The sequence below is a fragment of the Hippopotamus amphibius genome, chromosome 9 (assembly GCF_030028045.1).
Source record: "Hippopotamus amphibius kiboko isolate mHipAmp2 chromosome 9, mHipAmp2.hap2, whole genome shotgun sequence".
Classification (NCBI taxonomy): domain Eukaryota; kingdom Metazoa; phylum Chordata; class Mammalia; order Artiodactyla; family Hippopotamidae; genus Hippopotamus; species Hippopotamus amphibius.
In genome coordinates, this window is record NC_080194.1 from 142,180,112 (window position 1) to 142,199,479 (window position 19,368).

General features: G+C 47.0%; 1 protein-coding gene across 2 annotated transcripts in view; it reads left to right on the forward strand.

Moving 5' to 3' along the window:
- GNA12 (G protein subunit alpha 12) overlaps window positions 1-19,368 on the forward strand; it is a 105,724-nt gene that overhangs the window by 32,662 nt on the left and 53,694 nt on the right. Inside the window, exon 2 of one of the 2 annotated variants that reach the window (XM_057749132.1) lies at window positions 9,678-9,893. The exons of the other annotated variant lie outside the window; for it this stretch is intronic. Within the exon in view, the coding sequence (XP_057605115.1) occupies window positions 9,678-9,893 (216 nt within the window). The remainder of the gene's footprint in view (window positions 1-9,677; window positions 9,894-19,368) is intronic. 2 annotated transcript variants of the gene reach the window in all.

The following is a 19,368-nucleotide window of genomic DNA, read 5'->3' on the forward strand; positions in this document are numbered from 1 at the left end:
GGGCTTTCTCCAGCTGTGTTGAGCGGGGGCCACTCTTCATTGTGGTGCGTGGGCCTCTCATTTCGGTGGCTTCTCTTGTTGCAGAACACGGGCTCCAGGCACATGGGCTCAATAGCTGTGGGCTCTAGAGCGCAGGCTCAGTAGTGGCGCACGGGCTTAGTTGCTCTGCGGCATGTGGGATCTTCCCGGACCAGGGATGGAACCCGTGTCCCCTGCATTGGCAGGTGGATTCTTAACCACTGCGCCACCAGGGAAGTCCCAGGCTAAATGTTTTGAATTCTTCTTCATGCCTTGACATAGAATGTTTTAATGGCAGTGTTGACTGATCCTTATTCTCTGATTGGAAGTGAGAGACTTTAGACATTCACACATGCTTGGGAAAGTCAAGCATTTTTATTATTAATGGCTACTTTATTATTATTTTCTCCATTACTTTAATTTTATTTATCATTCAGTAATTTTATTAACTTATTTAGCTTATTAATGTTATTAATAGGACTTAGAGGGAAAATGAATACTTATATAAAAGCTTATTTGAGATATAGAAGCCAAATGTCTGTTAATTTTCTGCTTTTCCCTGACTCTTAGTTGTCGTGTACACAGACGCGCGCACGCACTGAACTTGCTTCACTTCCAGTTGCTAATCATTGTGCTTTCTCAGGGAGCTATGGTTTGAGGATGTGACTGGTTAAATAATATTGGAGGACAGTTTTAGCAAAGCAGACAGGCCAATTTTTAAAAAAGAATTTGGGAAAAATTAAAGGAAAATGAAGAGTTACCAAATACGTGTAAATTGGTGCAGGCTTTCCAGAGAGCAGGTTACTCATATTTACCTGACCTCTCAGAATGTGCGCATGCTTCTACCCTGCAGGTCCGCTTCTAGGGCCTGTCCCAGGCAAATAGCCAGGTCTGTGCAGATACACCCGCACCGGGGAGTCCCTGATGTGCGTTCACACTTCCCCATGGACTGGGAACAGTTCACATGGTCAGCAACAGGGCGTTAGTTTAACCCTGACACATCCCAGTGTTGGGTTGCTATGCAGCAATTACAAACCTTGACATTCTGAAATATTTAATGACATGGGGAAATGTTTGATACGTTGCTTGAAATGTTTTTAAAGGTTTATAAAATGTTTATATACACAAAGAGTTTATATACAGAATGATACAGATAACATTCTAAGATGTTAACCTGTTTCTAGATAATGATATTTTTGAGGATTTAATAACCTTTTTTATGCACTCCTATGTTTCCTCTATTTTCTGTACTAAAAATATTTTTGTAATCTGAAAGAAACAAATTCCATCTCAAGAAATGTGCCCATAAGCAGCGTTGTCCAGCAGAAATGTAACGTGAGCCACGTATGTACTTTAAACTAGCTACATTAAGGAAGGTAAAAAAAAATTAAAATAATTTTAATGTGTTTTAATAACCTGAACTGTCCAAAGTGTTATAATTTCAACATGTAATCCGTATTAAAAGATAAAATACAGTTACCTCTCGTAGTAAGCCTCTGAAACCCGGTATGTGTTTATAACACGTCTCAGTTCAGACTGGCCACCTTCCATTGCTCAGCGGCCACGGGTGCCTGGGGGCCTCCCCATTGGACAGAGCGGCCACAGGCTGCTCTAATCCTGTGCTGCCAGGGTCGTGTATGGGAGATTGTTTACTGTTTGGAGATTAAAGTAGAACCTGAGCTTACTAAATTTCCTCTGATTTAGGCAAGTGTGCAGCATATCCCATACTTCTAGATTTAATTACTGCTTTAAAAAAAAAAATTCTAGAGAATACCAGGAACACTGGGGGCATAGAAGGCCAATTCAGATGTTTCTGGCCTCAGTGCCTGCTGTCAACTGTGTGAAAAACAGGGAGTGAACAGGGCAACTTCCCACTCCTGCCTCTTTGCTCCCGAATCTCCCCAGACACACCTGTAGAGGAAGAGAATAGAGGTGAAAAAACACTAGCTTCAGGGTTACTGAAGCACCCTCAGTGGCCGAGTGAGTGAGCTTCCCTTTTATCATCTGTAAAATGGGCACAATACTACACACGTCACACTGTCAGGAAGATGAGGTGAGCTCACACACACACACACACACACACACACCCCCGTATGTGTATATATATCTGTATATAAGCATATCTGTCATAACTGAAGCGGGAATTCTATGAAGCACTTACCTTTACTATGTACAGTTTACTCACATATTTACCACTATATGTTATTTTAAAAATTCTCACTAAATTATTTCAGAGTGCGAGTCCCAACTTGAATGTTGAACTAGCACGTTAAGATGTGTTACCTGTTTGTAGTGTTTGCAGGACTTTTTTCCCCTTGGAATGATAGTTAGTATTTACTCTAATTTTTTAATATTTTCTGTACTTAACAGGAGGCTTCACTTCCTCTCGTACCACTGTTCGTCTTTATAATACTTAGTGAAACATTTAGTCAAACAGCTTCCAGAGCGCCCAGCTGGAAGAGGGGGTGAGGGACAGGTTGGTCGGTGCTGGCACCAGGAGGTGACTTCCCAAGTCTCCAGTCTGCTGGCTCTTGAGTTCTGAAGTTCAGCATGGATTTCCACACTTCCGTTTAGGAGATCTGAGGAATTCTGAACTGATGTGGAATTTCTTTCTTTCCTTCCTTCCTTCCTTCCTTCCTTCCTTTCTTTTTCTTTCTTTCCTTTCTTTCTCTCTCTCTCTCTCTCCTTCTCTCTGTCTCTGTTCCTTGCTTCCTTCCTTTCTTTCCTCTCTCTTCTAGGAGAACCAACCTTTTCTAGGCAGCAAAAAAAAAAAAAAGCTGATTTGCTTCTCCTTGTGCTTCCTACACCTAGTTTTTGTGACAGTTGCATCTGTTTCCTGAATATTTTGCCTTGGGTTTCCTATTGTCCTGTTAAATTTAAGTTGTCATAAACGCACCCAAACCTCACCCCTCCCGAGCCCTCCCGTGCTCTCTGCTTTTAGATCTCCTCTTCCCGTGTGTCGTCTGTACGAGAGGCTCGGCGTTCCCACCTGCGCTGGCTCCTCCCCATCGCCGAGTCTGGAGCAGAGCGCTGACCTTGTGCCGCCCCTTCCCAGAGCCTCCATTGCTCCCTGCTTCTTACAGAGTGAATTCCAGACTTCTTAGCTCACCGCTGTCTGCCTTTAACCTGCTCCTGTCACCCATGTGACGCTTCCTCCTGTCCCGCGACCTTCCGCCCACCCCCGACGGTGGTGTTTGTCTCTGGCCTGTGCCTCGGATGCTCTGGCCCGCTCCTGTGGTGGCACTGGAAGCTCTCAGGGCAGGCGCCACATCGAGCACCTTCTTGGCCTTGCCCCCGTCCCCTGGCACGTTTCTTTGCCAGGCAGCCCTCAGTCTGGCTGTGGGGAGAGCCCTGCCGGTGGCTTTCCGGGAGAAGGGGCGTGGGGAGGGACAGTCCGTCCTATGAGAACAATGCATTTGTTCCCAAAGCTCACAGGAGGAGGAGGTTTGGTGAGACAGGGCCCTGGACCAGGATGCTGTCCAACTTTGTGCCATAGCAGTGACGGCGCTCTGGTGACCAGTTTGCTGCCAGCCATGTCCCTTCCTCACTTTTTCTGCAACCTCTAACTTAGAAGGTAGCCTCCACTCCAGCCTCAGAGGAAAATGAGGAGCCATCTGCCTTTGCTTGCTGGACTCATTAACTTAAAGAAATGTATCCTGTTTACATTTCTGGCAGCATTTCTTTTATTTGGATGCTGGCCAGAGACAAACAAGTCAGCCTAGAGGGTTTGAAAAAAAACAAAAACAGAGCTTTCCAAGTACATATACTGTTATCTAATTGGGTGAACATGCAAAATCTTAACATTTTCTTCATGTAAATTTCATTCTATAGAGAAAGCTCATTTGAGCTGCTAGCATTTTATATCTTTCTTAGCTTTATTATTTATTGTGGGAAGATTTTAGTAAGGAATGACTAATCTATAAAGATTTGGTTTGATTAGGGGCTAAACTAACAAAATCTGTTTTGAAACGAGATAACAGGATTTGCAGTTTTTGGCCTTTGTCCAGTAAAACCGAACCCCCCCCCCCCAAATCTACATCCCCAGCAGACAAGGAAGCTAGTCTTTGACCAGAAGTTTAAATTGCTGAATTTATAAGTTGTCTTAAAAATGTGTTCTTTGAACAGTTTAAAGTGTTACATAGTATTGAGATGAAGTCATCAATCTGCTTAGGACTTTGTTTATATTTGGGTAACTGAATAAAATGTATGGTTACTGAAAAAAATTAATACTTCAGTAACACTTACTGGAAGAAGGGCTTTTTAAATAGCCATTAATGAGACTTAAGTAAATTGTCTTCTGCCTTAGTTTTTTTTTTTCTTGTGCATGTATATGGATTTTAGAAGTTTCTTGTCCTTTGTGTTTTAGGAAATTGGTCTTTTATTGGAAAAGGATGGGGCAAGATGTTTTACTATTCTGTTATACCTGCTGTATTAGTATCTCACTTTTAAGACTTAGCAACTCTGTATCGTGATGGGGATATATATATATATATAACTATCATTTCTGCAAAATACAGTGAATATAACATTTCCAAAGACCTTAAGCTCTCGCTAAAAAAGAAGAAAAAGTAGACACAGATTTTAAGCAAATGTCTCAGAGCAGAAAACTTCCCTAGAGCTCAGTTTTGGAGATTCAGAACAAAGTTAGCAGGGAGTAGTTTTTGACTAGAATAATTTCAAATAAGGGCAAAAGAGAGATGTCTTTTTTTTCTTGATGCCTTTTCCCTCCCTATAAGATATAGAAAATGAACTGTAGCTTGCTGGTAGATTTCAAAGTTCGTCAGCAGTTTTGCCAATTTCCCTGGATGTCTGAAAAGAGAAATAAGGAGCCTTTTCTTCGTGTTTGGGTGAACTTAATTTGGACCAGTTCCACCTTGCCTGGGTGGCAATGTGCCGTGGGAACACAGGCTGCTTTTGGATCCACCGGGGTTTTTTTTAAACCAAACCTATGTTCACCCCAATAATTAGGGCAGACCTGGTCTGTGCAGCGTTGAAAGCAGTCTTGGTAAACGACTGCTCAGGCTTCTAAGGCCGGTTTGGTTCCCTGCCTTTGCCTCTGCCGTCACCTCCCAAAGGAGTAGCGGCTCAGTTTAACCCATGAGTGAGGTTGTGCTCCTTGGGAAGTAAGCTTTTTAACACATAAACAGAGCCCTGAAAAGATAGCTCCTGTGTCAAGGGCCAATGTGCTGCAGTCGTGCGGGCAGGACTCTCGAGAGTGGCAGGTGTGTTGGCTGCCTGGGTGCGGGCAGGTGGGGTTAAGTCCTGACGCAGCTCCTTGCCGGGCCGCTGGGAACCTCTCTGATTTGCGCAAAGGTGCTGTGACCCTTTGCCTAGAAGCTCATCAGAGAAATCGCTTCTCCCTTCCCTGTGCTCAGATACTTGCTGTAGTGCACAATGTGGAGAATGTGAAGCATCTTTTCTCTGTGGTTCTTGAACATTTTCTGTTGTCCTCTGGGGTGGGTGGGGGGGGGGGGGGTTGGGGTGATGTCATCAGAGAGAGTGCAGGAATGAGGGAGGCAGGGACAGGGAGGAAGGCAAGCTGAGGATTGGTTTGAGTCCTGTTTCCCTCTGGATAGATTGTGATTCACTGTTGCCAGTTGTTGAAATGAAGCGTTACTTCAAACGCTCATCTCAGATTAGGGTTTTCCAAGCCTCACCTCTTCCTACCAGTCTCTCTTCCTTCGGCCTTTAGTACCCTTGGCCCTTTCCACACCATGTAACTGGAACATATATTGCCATAATTGCTAGTTAACTTTTATTTTTTTTACTTTTTATTTTGAAATAATTATAGGTTCATAGGAATTTCCCCTAGTGGTTACATTTTATATACATATAGTGCAATATCAAAACCAGGAGACTGACATTGGTACAGTGTGTGTGTGTGATTCTGCGACTATCACCTGTGTAGTTTTGTGTAACCAACACTGCTAATCAAGATGAAGCACTGCCCCATCGCCACAGAGATCCCCCCCACCTTCAGCCACCTCTACCCTCTGTCCTCTACCAGCCCTGATCCCCGGCAGCCACTGCTTTGTTCTCCATCCCTATGATTTTGTCATTTCAAGAATGCTGTATAAACGGAGTCACGTAGTATGTGACCTCTGAGGTCCATCTAAGTCGTATGCAGTAGTAGTTGGTTACTTGTCATCGCTGAACAGTGTTCCATGGTACAGAGGTTCCACAGTGGAACCATTTGTTTATTGAAGTACATCTGGGCTGTTTCTAGTTTGTGGCCATTGTGAATAAAGCTGCTGTGACCGTTCCTGCACAGATTTTTGTGTGGACATAAATTTTCATTTCTCTGGGATAAATGCCTGGGCGTGAGATTGCTGGGTTGTATGTTAAATGCATGCTTACTTTTTTTAAGAAACTGAAACGCTATTTTCTAGAGGGGCTGTCCCATTTCACATCCACACCAGCAGTGCACTAGAGGCCACATATCTCCGCATCCTCACCACCATTTGCTGCTTTTGGTCTCAGCCGTTTTAGTAGATGTGTGGTGACGTCTTATCAAAGTCTTGGTCTGCTTTTCCCTGATGGCCGGTGAGCGTGGGCATCCTGTTTCTCCTCCGCGTACTTGCGATGTGTGTACTCTCTGGTGAAAAAGCTTTTCATGTCTTTGCCCACTTTCCAACTGGATTGTTTGGTTTTTTAACTGTTGAGTTTTGAGCATTCTTTATGTATTCCAAATATGAGTCCTTTGTCAGATGTGTGGTTGGCAGATATTTCCTACCAGTCTCTAGCCTGTCTTTTCATTCTCTTGAGCCTCTGGCAGAGCAAAAGCTTTAATTTTGTTGAAGTCCAGTTTATCAGTATTTTTCTTTTATGCATTTTGTGTCGTGTCTAAGGAGTGTTCACCAAGTTGTAAGTCCTGAAGATTTTCTCTTATGCTATAGTTTTGGTTTTATATATATATATATATATATATATATATATATATATAAATTTATTCATTTATTTATTTAGTTTTGGCTGTGTTGGATCTTCCTTGTTGTGTGCAGGCTTTCTCTAGTTGTGGTGAGTGGGGGCTACTCTTTGTTGTGGTGTGCAGGCTTCTCATTGCGGTTGCTTCTCTGTTGTGGAGCACAGGCTCCAGGTGTCTTCAGTAGTTGTGGCACGCAGGCTCAATAGTTGTGGCTCATGGGCTTAGTTGCTCCATGACATGTGGGATCTTCCCAGACCAGGGCTCAAACCCGTGTCCCCTGCATTGGCAGGCGCATTCCTAGCCACTGTGCCACCAGGGAAGCCCTATGCTATAGTTTTATGTTTTGAATCAGTTTTGTATAAGGTGTGAGGTTTAGGTCACGCCTTTTTTTTTTCTTTGCCTATGGACATCCAATTGCTCCAACATCATGTATTGAAAAGGCTATCCTTTATTTAATTGCTTTTGGATCTTCAAAAAAATCAATTGACTGTACTTATGTGGGACCATCTCTGGGTTTTCTCTTATGTTCCATTGAACTGTGTGTCTAGTCCTTCACCAATACCACATAGTCTTTCTTATTGTAGCTATGTAATAAATCTGGAAATTGGAATCCTCCCACTTAATTTTTCTTTTTCAAAATTGTTTTAATCTAGTGCCTTTCCATATTTATATCTATATCCATAAAAGATCTTTCTGGGATTTTATAGAAATTATTAGACCTGTATATCAATTTGGAGAGAATTGATGTTGTGTTGACGCTTCCAATCCATGAACATGGTGTCCCTCCATTTATTAGATCTTTGATTTCTTTCATCAACATTTTATAGTTTTCAGCATACAAGTCCTGTACATGTTTTGCTAGATTTATACCTAAGTGTTTCATTGTGTGATTGTTAATAGTATTGCATTTTAAATTTCAATTTCCACATATTATTTGCTAGTATATAGAAAGATCGTTGACTTTTGTAGGTTGATTTTTATATTCGGCAAGCTTGCTGAATTCACTTGAATTCTAGGAGTTTTTTTGGTATATTCCTTGGAATTTTCTGCATAGACCATTATTTCATCTGCAAAAAGGCTTAGTTTTATTGTTTTCTCTCTGATCCATGCACTTTATATTTCTTTCCTTCACTTTACCACACTGCTGGAACCGTGTTGAAGAGCAGTGATAAAAGTGAGCATCCTCATCTTGTTCTGATTCTTAGAGGGACGCATCCAGTCTTCCACCACTGATTTTGGTGTTAGCTGTAGGGTTGTTGTCAGTGTTCTCTATGAAGTTAAGGAAGTTCTCTATTCCTAGTTTTCTGAGAGTTTTTATTATTAATAGGTGTTACTTTTTAAATCCACGTATTCATCTCCCTAGCCAGATTCTGAGTTTTAGGAGCTCAGTCACTGATTCATAAATATTTTGTTTGCCTGCAGTGCCCACCTCAGTACTTTGCCCCAAGTAAGCATTAAACACATGGACTGGACATGGTCGTGAGTGGCAGACGGGCATGGACCCTGAGGAGGAAACTCACAGGAACATCTCTAACCAGGCAGTCCTGGTCACTAGGTCTGGAGGGGAGATTGTAGCTTCTCTCTCTGGTCACCATTACCATTCACCTCTGTGGTTCAAGGCAGATGCTACAGCAGAAATGTGCAGGAGGCGGAACTGATTTATCTCCTTTGCCCCAGGTTTTTAGGATAACTGCCAACTAAAAACCATTCCGCTGTTCACTGTAAATGGGGGAATTGTATGTCATGTGACTTACACTCCAGTAAAGCTGTTCTTGTTTTCAAAAAGTAAGTGCGAGCTGGGCAGTGAGGTCCTGACGTTCTCTGTGCTGGGGACAGGGTACTGCTCTCCGTCGTTGCGGGTCAGACCACTTGGAGCCAGCTGAGGGCCTTTCCAGGCGGGCAGGGCCCCCCGCTGCTCTGGCTCATCCAGTGCGGGTGGTGCCAGGGAGTGCTCCGTGGCGCCCCTCAGAGGAATCAGGAACTTCCTTAGGCACGGTGTGGCTGCTTTTGAAGCACTAACCTGAGAAAGATGGACTAGACCTACTTCCTGTCCAGGGGGGTAGTTATCACCATGACAGTGTTGTCTACAGTGTGGCCGCTTTCCCTAATGCTCTTTTAGTTTAGGCTGTTCCTCGGTCCCCTTGCCCCTGTCAGTGAGGTAAGGAAAAGGCAGAAAATGCTAACTTTGTTTTTAACAGTGAGGAAATTAGCAACACAACGAAACATAGTTTCTCACGGTCACACATCTAGAACGGGATGCCCCAGCCCCTGTTTCCAGCGGGCGGGCGGCCATCGGCGTGTCTCTTCCCGGCTCTGACTGCCGGTGTGTTTGTGGCCCCCACTCCTAAGCTGGGAGGAGCTGCCGGGTCTCAGCGATGACAACAGCTGTAGTTGTTTCACCAACGTGCTTCACACTTCATTGTCAGACGGTACTGTGTGGAATTTGTTGCTGCGTCTTCCGCATTCGGATTTCTCCCTTCCAGGACCTTTCCAAATGAGTGACAGCAAAGGGTGGACCTGTGATGTGGTCTGTGTGTCCATCTGTCTGGATACAGTCACATTCCTGGAGGAAGATGTTCGTGCCAGGACAAAGCAAACCCAGAGACCAGTCCTGGCTTCAGGCCTCATGGCTCGCGAGTGTCCTGCCTCACGACCATCAGGCCACATCGAGCTCCTCGTGGTGATTTAGCCTTTGCAGCACAATGAAGTCCTTCTTATTTCTTCTCTTTCTTAGGGCTCAAGGGTTCTGGTTGATGCGCGAGACAAGCTTGGTATTCCTTGGCAGTATTCTGAGAATGAGAAGCACGGGATGTTCCTCATGGCCTTTGAGAACAAAGCAGGGCTGCCCGTGGAGCCCGCCACCTTCCAGCTGTACGTCCCTGCCCTGAGCGCGCTCTGGAGGGACTCTGGCATCAGGGAAGCTTTCAGCCGGAGGAGCGAGTTCCAGCTGGTGAGTGAGCCGTCTGTCTGGGCTACATGATTGTGTTCTCATGACGGATTTCGACCTTTGGTAGAATTTCCTTAAAAACTGTGGAAGTACAAGCAAGCTGTAAATTGCTCTAAATCCTGATTTTTTAAAAACAAAAACACATAAGGGAGGCTAAGTAAGCTATCCAAATGGTTTGAGAAGGAAAAAAATTAATTCACTCAAACTAGATAAATGTTTCTGTTCAAGGAATATGAAGGGTTCTTAAAATAGTAAAAATTGGTATAACGCAAGGAGCTCAAATTTTCTAGATCTTGTTCCATAGTAGGAAATTAACGCGTCCTTAAGAGAACTTTCCAGCTGTGACGTAGGGGTCCTGCCTGGCAGATCGTGAGTGTTTTCAGATCTGTGCCTGGGAAGCTAATCTGAACCCTTCCCAGTTGCTCCCTGAGGGCTCTTTCCTTTCATTTTAGGGTCTGAAAGTTTCACAAAGCCTGGCCATCTTTGTCACTAAGCTTCATTTAGGATGTGAGTCTATACACAGAAAATTCGGGGCGTTTAGCCTGTTTGCATTCCTGTTTTTCCCTAAGTATCCTTCGACATTAACTGTATACGAAGAAAAGTGTCATATTTCTCCTCCAACTAGAATAGGTGTGCCCGGCTGATAAGAATGCACCCCCAGGGTGTCCAGAAACCCCACTGACCTTCACATCCCTTTGCCCCAGAGAACCTGGATCCCGAGTTTTAAGTCACCAGTCCCTTGTCTTTCTTTATGGTGTTGCCATAATATGTATTTATTTAAAAAAAAAAAAAGAAAAAGAGTATTGAGTTTTCCCTGTTTTCAAACTTTACCTACATGGTTTCATCCTGCATGTATTCTGTGACTTGCGTTCTTCACGCGGTATCTTGAAATGCACTCATGCCGCGCGTGTGGTGGTGGTCCTTTTCTGTTTTTGTGCCATCTGCCCTTCCACTGCGTGGGTGCACTCGGGGCACCCGTTCTCTCCTGCGTGTACTTTGGACTTGTTTTCCATGTTGTGCTATCACACACAAATCTGTGGCAGTCTCTCCCATGCGTCCCCAGATGCGTGTGTTCAGGGGCCTCCAGGACATATACCAAGGCGGGGGATTGGCCCCCAAATAGACAAGATATGTCAAGTTATTTCCCAAAGTGGTTGTACCAGCTGTGCCTCTGCCGACAGCAGAAAGCTCCTGTCGCTTTCTCCCTTGCCAGTCTTTGGTGTTATCAGACTTCAAAAAGTTTTAAGAATCTCCTCTTAGCCGAAGGAGCCAAGATATACTGTATTTTTATAGTATCTCCTTAGGGTTTCGTTGAAATTTCCCCAAATTATTGGCAGTATGTGCTTCCTCTTCTGGGAAATGCCTATTCATGCCTTTTGCCAGTTGTTATCTAATGAGTTGTGTGTGTTTTTCTCATTTATGTGAGGGGTTCTGCACAGTCTGCCTGATAATCCTTTTGGTTCCGCTTCCACGTACTCCTCACCTGATCCACGCTGAGGCTCAGGTCTTACACAATTGTAGGTCACGCGTCAAAACCAGGAAATTGATGTTGGTACAGTACTATTAATTAACCTGTAGACCTTGTTCAGGTTTAACCGCTTTTCCTCTGATGTCCTCCTGACGAGCCAGCATCGGGCTCGGGGCCCCACCCTGCATTTAGTCCTCATGTCTCTTGAGTCTCCCATCAGTGACAGCCCCTCGGTCTCTCCTGGGTTTCCATGACCTTGACACTTGGGGAGAGCACTAGTCAGTCATTCTGTGGAACGTCCCTGTTTGGGTTTGTCTGGTGTTTTCTCGTCATTAGAATGAGATGACGTCGGCTCGGGGCATCCTGTCAGGGATACATGCTCTCGGTATGTCCAGTTCCTGGCTCTGTGAGACTCGGTTACTCAGTTAACATGGTGTTTGCCGGGCTTCTCCACTGCGTAAGTTACTGCTGTTCTCTGTCACTAATAAGTATTTGGGGGAGATACTTTGCAGTTGTGCAGATACCCTGTTTCTCGTCACGCTTTTGCCCACTAATTTTACTGTCCGTCGGTGGACCTGAAGGATGACATTTTTATAACTCTTTCGTTTTCACATTCATTCTCAAGTTTAAAAATTAAAGTGAAAGAGTCAGATGAACTAGAAATATAGTTGCCATAGAAGGGAAATTTTAATCTTCTGAAGGACAGGAATATCAGAAGCAGGGAATACACAATATCTAAGTGTGAAATTGGGGTTTAAGTCTTCCCTCCCCCCACAAACTCGTTTGATCTGGGAAAGATCGTACTCTCTTCAGCATGTGGATGGAAATTGCTGTTATCAATTGAGAATTTACCAAAGAAGGAAGTATAAACATCCAGAGTTGAATATTTGCAAGTCGTGTTTAATAAGTATTGTGTGTAGGATATTAGCGTGGTGGGGTGGTTTTGTCAGACTTTTGTGCTTTTGCGTTCGCCGTCCTTGATTGAGTGCGGTGTTTTGGAGCAGGAAGGGACCTCCTGGCTGGTATGTGGAGCCCTTGTCTTGCTACAGGTGAGGAAATAAACCTGAGAGGTCATGGCTTGCCCAAGGCCCTATCTTTTTTTTCTTTTTTCTTTTTTTAAAGCGATTTGCGCTTTATTTATTTATTTTTTGGCACGCAGGCTCTTAGTTCCCTGATCAGGGATCGAACCCATGCCCCCTGCAGTGGAAATGCAGAGTCTTAACCACTGGACCGCCAAGGCCCTATCTTCTTAGCAATCACCTTGAGGAACTCCGGCTTAAAACGCCAGTCTGCTTCTTTCTCTCTTTCTTTCTTTTTTTTTTTTGAATGTGGGTCATTTGTAAAGTCTTTCTTGAATTTGTTACAGTATTGCTTCTGTTTTATGTTTTGGTTTTTTGGCCCCCAGGCATGTGGGATCTTAGCTCCCTGACCAGGGATGGAACCTGCACTCCCTGCATTGGAAAGCAAAATCTTAACCCCTGGACTGCCAGGGAAGTCCCTGCTGATTTCTTTCTACAGTCACTTCCTCGTTAAGCATTTATAGAGCACCTGCTGTGTGTCAGGCACTGTGCAGTGTGCTGGGGACCCAGCAGTGAACGAGCCCAGAAATGAGCCTTCGCTCTGGACCCAGGTCGGGTGAGTGATTAGGGGAGGTGGGTCCCAGGCGGGTCCGTCCTCCCACCGTCTTGCTCTCGTGCTTCAAGCAGCCCGACGCTGAGCGCGTGGTTACCTGACAAGCGCTCGCCGCACTGTGCTTTCAAGCTGTGGCGGCTGAGAGCAAACGTGAGGCTCTAGTTTTGTTTATCGGGGGGTAGGTATGCAAGCGTTTGTTACTCTGATATTTTGTACTTTTCTATATTTTTCTTTTTATTTAAAAAAATTATAGAGTATCTCATTAACTAGCTGGACAGTAGGCCCTTCATAGTCATAACTGTCAAGATAGTTGCAGCCTGAGCATCGTAACACGGCGTGGTCAGTTTTCTCTTCTCTTTGGATCCTTTTCCTAGTGTCAGAAACCTTTCCAGAGTGATGTTTCGGCAACTAGTTTTGTTTTTTCCCTCCCAGGTGTCAGAACTCTTAGAGCCTCTGACAGTCTCTCAGGGGAGACCCAGACGCCGTGTGACCCGCCGTGAGCCGGGTGGTAGATGTTGCCTGTTCCTCTGCCCCCTTGGTTCTCCTTGCCGTTCCAGGCAGGAGCAGAAACAGAAAAAGGAAGAAGAGAGGCTTTGTCTGGGGACTGCCTTGTGAGGGCCATTCCTCCTTGGAGGGGACGCTCCCTGTCCTGCATATTCACTGATGTCAGCTGCCTTTTAGACACAGGATTTGATACCACTTCTCTGGCTTCATAAAAAAAAAAAAAAAGATAACATTGCTATGTTAGACCTTATCTTTTAAAACACATTTGAGGAAGACACGTGTCATACGTATAGGTAACATAAACACTGTCTACTTACGTGCCCTTTCTCTGGTAAGAGAACTTTGAATTTTTTAAACACATCTGGCAAATTATCATGAACTGTTGTGCTTATTATACAGCACACGGGTGGTATTTCCATGATCTGCTTTCTATTACATACACCTTTTAACCTGGGGTCTCGTTCTGGAATGGTGCAGCAGGTGGACCGGTGGTCTTTTGTGTGTAAGTCCTGCACCGATAGTAGCTGGGAATTTGTCCATCACGGTCCTCCTTGCCGGGCAGTGTGGTGGGTGCTCTTTCACTGAGCCTTTCCTGTGTGCTGGGCACTCTGCTTGAGGTCAAGTTCCGTTTCCTCAAAAAGCTAGTAAGACAGATACGCAAGCAGATAATTGTAATAAAGTGTGCTAAGAGTATAACTGAGGAATATCCAGCTACGTTAGGCATAAAGGAAGACGGTGGGCATTTCTCCCCAGCAGGAAGAGCAGGGGAGATGTTTTTGGAGGAGATTTTCTCAGGATTAGGTAGGCACGCACCCGGGGCGCTGTTGGGAGGGAGGTGGTGGGGGAGCCCCGCAGGGGAGCTGCAGACCAGGGCACAGCCAGAGCTCGGTGCTGCCCCAGGAGAGGCTGCCCCGCTCAGAGGCTTTGCGTGCAGGTAACAGATCCCGACCCAAGCTGCCTGAAATGATAAAGGGACTTGGTTGCTCGGAGCTAAGTGCGGGGCTGGAGGGTGAGGCGGGAGCTTCGTGTGGGGTTGCACCACTTCTCCACGTGGCTCTGCCGTTCCTCTGTGCTGGCTCAGGTCTGGCCTGGCTCCCCCTGAACAAGGCCTTGGCAGTGCCCGCCACCACCGGGAGCAGGGGGATGCTATGCAGGGCTGCTGAGGCCTGGGTAAGCCCCCCCCCCCCCCCACTTTCCATAGCTGGACAGGGGCGTGCGGTCTGCAGGCGGCGTGGTGGCGGGCCACGCGGTGGCGGCGACCAGCGACGCTCACTGTGGCCGGGCAGCTGGGATTACCTGTAAGCAGAGGAGCCAGTGAGGTGTGTAAAGCAGAGAGGAGCAGACCGATTGGCAGTGTTTCCAGAAATCCCTGTCGGTAGCGTGTAAGATGGGCGGAAGGCGGGTGGGCTGGGGGCGAAGGCTCTGGTGGCTGCTGTGGAAGCCCTCTTAGGAGACCGTGAACCTGAACCAGGGCAGGAGGGGTTCTGATACTTGGCCTTAGTCTTGGAGTTTACCGCTACTGGTTTTATGCACAACTCTTCGCTTGTTATCTAGTTTATCATCCTCTTCCTCATCGTCCTGCCCTCCAAACGTGCCGTGTGATCAGGGAAGGTCAGTGGGTACAGAGCTGCGGGGATAAACAGAACCAGTGTTTGCTTTTCACAGCTCTACTCTTGCAGTTGCAGCCCATCAGCTGCACTTAATGACGTACTATTACTGCGGGTTCCGTGTGTCTTGTCTTCAAGGGTTGGGCAGTTGTGGGGGAGTTTGGTGCCTCTGCCGGAGTCCTCACCTTGTCCGGTTATGAACCAGACGTTTGCTTGTCCAGATGTCGTGGGACTTTCCACGGACGAATGCTCAGCACACATGGAGAGTACCGTCTCTTCTCCAGTGCTTTTTGTGTCACACTTCTTGGATATTAAAAAAAAGCTCACCGTATTGTGAATCCTGTTTTACTTCCTTCCAGTTCCTGTTTCAGAGTGGCAGGGCATCGAGCGTGCTTGAAAGTGCCTTCATCCCCTTGGCTCTGGAGGGTGGAGGCGGAGGCTCAGACAGAGGAGGGGGCTTATGTTGACGGTGCGGTACGTCCTGATCTGTGGAAGTCGAGTGATTCTGCTGATTACAGAGATTTTTTTTTTTCTTCTTTTGTGTTGAGAAGAATTGAGTCTTTGTACCATTACCAGGTTGCTAGGTTGCTAGAAGAGGCTCACTCTGAGGCTGAACTTCAGACACAGAGCACAGCTGTCCAGCACAGTTGTGAGTGTGGATGCTGCTGCGTTAGAACCACATGGGTGTGAGGTTTTAAAAGGAAAATTACCCTGCGGCTGAGTAACGTGCTAACTATAAAAAGAATCACCGGAATTACCCGCCTACCTCCTAACATAAAATCCACGTGTGTGGTGCTCAATTTTTGGGATGTCCGGGGCTTCGGAATTTCTCCGGATTCATTGCATCAGCTCCCGGAGGCGTGGTCTGCGTTGTCAGCACGGCCTGCGGTCTTCGCCCACCCCTCAGCCGATGGGTGTACTTTTTAAGGGCTGGAGAAACATGGTTTACAAGTTCTCAGGCTTGGAATGCTTCTTTGGTGAAGCTATGGGATACAGTAGTGCCCAGAATTCTCCTTTGCATTCCTGAAACAAACATCAGCTTGTGAGCTTGTGCTGTGTGGTGGTTACGTCTTTTTAGGAAAAAAAAAAAAAAAGAATGAACCAATCACTTTCCAGAAAGGCTTGACACCACAGGTTAGTGTTCCTTTGGAAACTTGCCTGTGCTTTTGCTGGTATTATTTTAACTGGGTTTCAAAATTCTTTCCCTGAGCTTTCTTAGTAAGTAAGCTTTTGAGGTACTAGAGGGCGGGGATAAATGGAAAATGAGGTGATTTGTAGCCACGTAACTTTCTGTAACTTTCTTTGAGGCCGCGTGAAAGACAGTGACCTGTAGTGAACAGGCAGCTTGGGGCATTTTCTGTGCCCAGTCCCCTGTCCTTCTAGGAAGGAAATCTACTCTGTAAGGGTTTGGCGGTTCCTTTCAGCCACTCGGAGAGCGGTGTCGTGGTAGCTGGTCGATTAGGAAGAAGTGCTGATGCAGCAGCATGTTCGGCAAGTGACGGGTGGTGCCCGTGGGCTGCTTGGGGGTAGCAGTGCCTTCCACTGTTCCTCTGAAGGCTCTGTGAGAGTCTAGAGGTCTCTCTGCCAGTCTTGGGTGTTTCCCAGGCCCACTCCTTGTGTATTGGAATCCTTTTGCCTTTTCCTGTTTTTTTCTGCTATTAAGATATCCTACATACTTGATTTTTTTTAAAAATACTGTAATCTAAGGTTTAGATCAGAGGGAGACAAGAGAACCCCCAGAAAGTGTGAAAGGGACGGTGCCTGTAGCCCCGGATTTCCCTGTGGTACAGTCTGAGACATTTCAAAGAGTCTTTCTACTCCGAAACGACGATGGTCCCCTGCTCTTTGTGGCAGGTGGCAAGATTCCTGTGTGTTTGCGCTTTCACTGTGAAGCTGGGTTGCCTCTGGTGGAGAACCCCACACAGCAGTGACTCTTCCTTTTCCCTGTCACCTGAAAGAAGGGGTGGCAGCGTGGGTCTCGGTCCAGGCCCCTCCCTGTGTCCTGCTGCGCGGCTCCTGTCCTCAGACTTGGCCGCCAGGCTGCGTCCCAGCCAGGCAGGAGCAGGGGAGGCCACGGGAGGAGAGGCCACCCTCTTCCTTTTAGGGCGACCTCATGCAGGTACCGTCCAGCACGTCCTCCTCACTCTCGGCGGCTGGAATGTGGTCCCGAGGCCACACCTGCGGCAGGGCTGCTGAGTGTGGCTCTCGGCTGGCGGGGCAGTCCCAGCCGCGGGCAGCGGCCTCTGCCAGAGCCCTCCCAGGACCTTCTGCCTTGAGATGACGGGGGGGTGTGTGCTGGTGCTTAGTGGGGACCCCAGGGGAGGCGGGGTCCGGTGTGCTTTCTCGCAGTATTTCATGTGGGCTGACAGCAGAACCTCACCACCGTGCTTACAGACTTCTGTGTCTTTTTTAGTTTCATGGAATTCATTCATTCAGCAAATATTTGCGGAACAGCCACCACGTGTCAGGCACTCTTACAAATCCTGGGAAACAGCAGCGAACAAACAAACAAAAAAATCCCGGCCCATGTGGCGCTGACTTTCTGACAAGAGGAGACAGTAAATAAATTAGTAACACACGTGTGTGTGCACGCGCGTCCGTGTTGTGTGTAATAGAGAAAAGCGAAGCGGAAACTGGGCCAAGAGAGTGGAGAGGAGCCTCGACAGAGACACAGGGTGGTCGCGGGGAGTGTCCGAGGTGGTTCTCGGGCCTCCACACCTCTTGTTTCCCCCCTGTCGGGGTGGCCGAGCTGAGCATGTGGCCACAGGCCCAGGCTGCATGTCCTACTCTCCCTGGTTGGGTGCGGCCGTGGGACCAAGGTCTGAGACCGGCCCTCGGGATGACTGGACAGTCCGCCCCAGCCTCGCTCCTCCTTCCCGCAAGCCGTCCAGTGTCAAGAACCTGGGCAGTTAGTGCGAACCGCAGAGGAAGCGACATAGGCCGCATAGCCGAGGCACGCCGGCCCGTGTTGTCAAAGCCTCTCTGTGCTGGCTAGTTGCCCTAACTGATGGAGCTCCCCTGAGCTCTGAAGGAGATGGGAAAGCAAGCCCTGCGGGAAGAGGGAGGTGTGTTCTAGCCCAGGAGAGTAACGTGCAAAGGCCCTGGGGTGGGAGCAAGCGTTGTATCCCAGAGTGAGCAGATGGGGTGCGGGGGTCTGCAGAGCAGAGGGGCTTACAGGGGCCTTGCGAGGGGCCACCGGTTGGGCAAGGGAGTGGTATGGTTTGATTTACATTTTAGTCGCATCACTTTGGCAGCTGTATATGGATAGAAGAAACAGGGAGGCCCTTTGGAGGGTTCTGCCACCATCTGTGTGGCAGGAGATGGGGGCTGAACTGAGTGTGATGGGGGCAGTGAGGAGTGGTCGGGTCTGAGTGTCTGAGACCGGAGAGGAGTGTGTAGGTCATCTAGTCTCACTGCCTGTCCAGCTTAGGGATTTTCTCGGCATCAGGCCTGATGGTTGATACTGAGCCCTGTATTTTTTTATCTTTCAAGTTTAGGACATTGGCGAAGAGTCCATTTCTCTTCTTTGTGGGTGGCTCCCAGGCTGCTCCACATGTCAGGACCAGCCCCCAGAGCCCAAAGCTCGTGCAGCCACACTGCGCGCTGTGTCAGCCGCCGGTCCAAGCTTGGCTGGCACCTTATTCTCGAGGTCCATGCTCTCCAGCGGGACACACACTTGAGACTGTATGACCCGTCATCTCCTCAGGTCTTCCCACTAGGAATGCCGAGAGCAGAGATCTTGAGCTGGGGAAGGCAAAATTGGAGCAGCTTAGGGACCCCCTGCCTCCTGCAGGCGGCATGCACCCCGGCCTGTGCTAGGTGGGGACAAGCTGACTTCTGACATCTCCAGGGAGCATTTGGTTAGGATTTAATCAGTGAAAACTGTAGTCAGCAAATAGTAGCAGCTTACACTCCTCCAGCCGTGCCTTCTCCAGTGGTGTGTGAGAGGGTTTTCCTCCAGTCCCTCAGTCATACTAGTTTCATTCTTCCTCTTAAACTTTACCAGCCTGAAAATTCCCATAATTATTACTTCTTCCCATGTGTTTATGAGCCATTCATAGTTATTCTTTTGTGAGTTGTTATTGGTACCCCTTGCTGCTTTTTTCTGCTGGGAACAAGCACCAGTAGGTGCTCCTTTTTTCTAACCTCCTTTTTCTTTAACTTTTTATTTTGAAATAATTATAGATTCATGGGACGTCGCAAAGATAGTACAAAGATGTCCCTCAGTCCTTCACCCAGTTTCCCCTAACAGTCAAGTCACATCTTA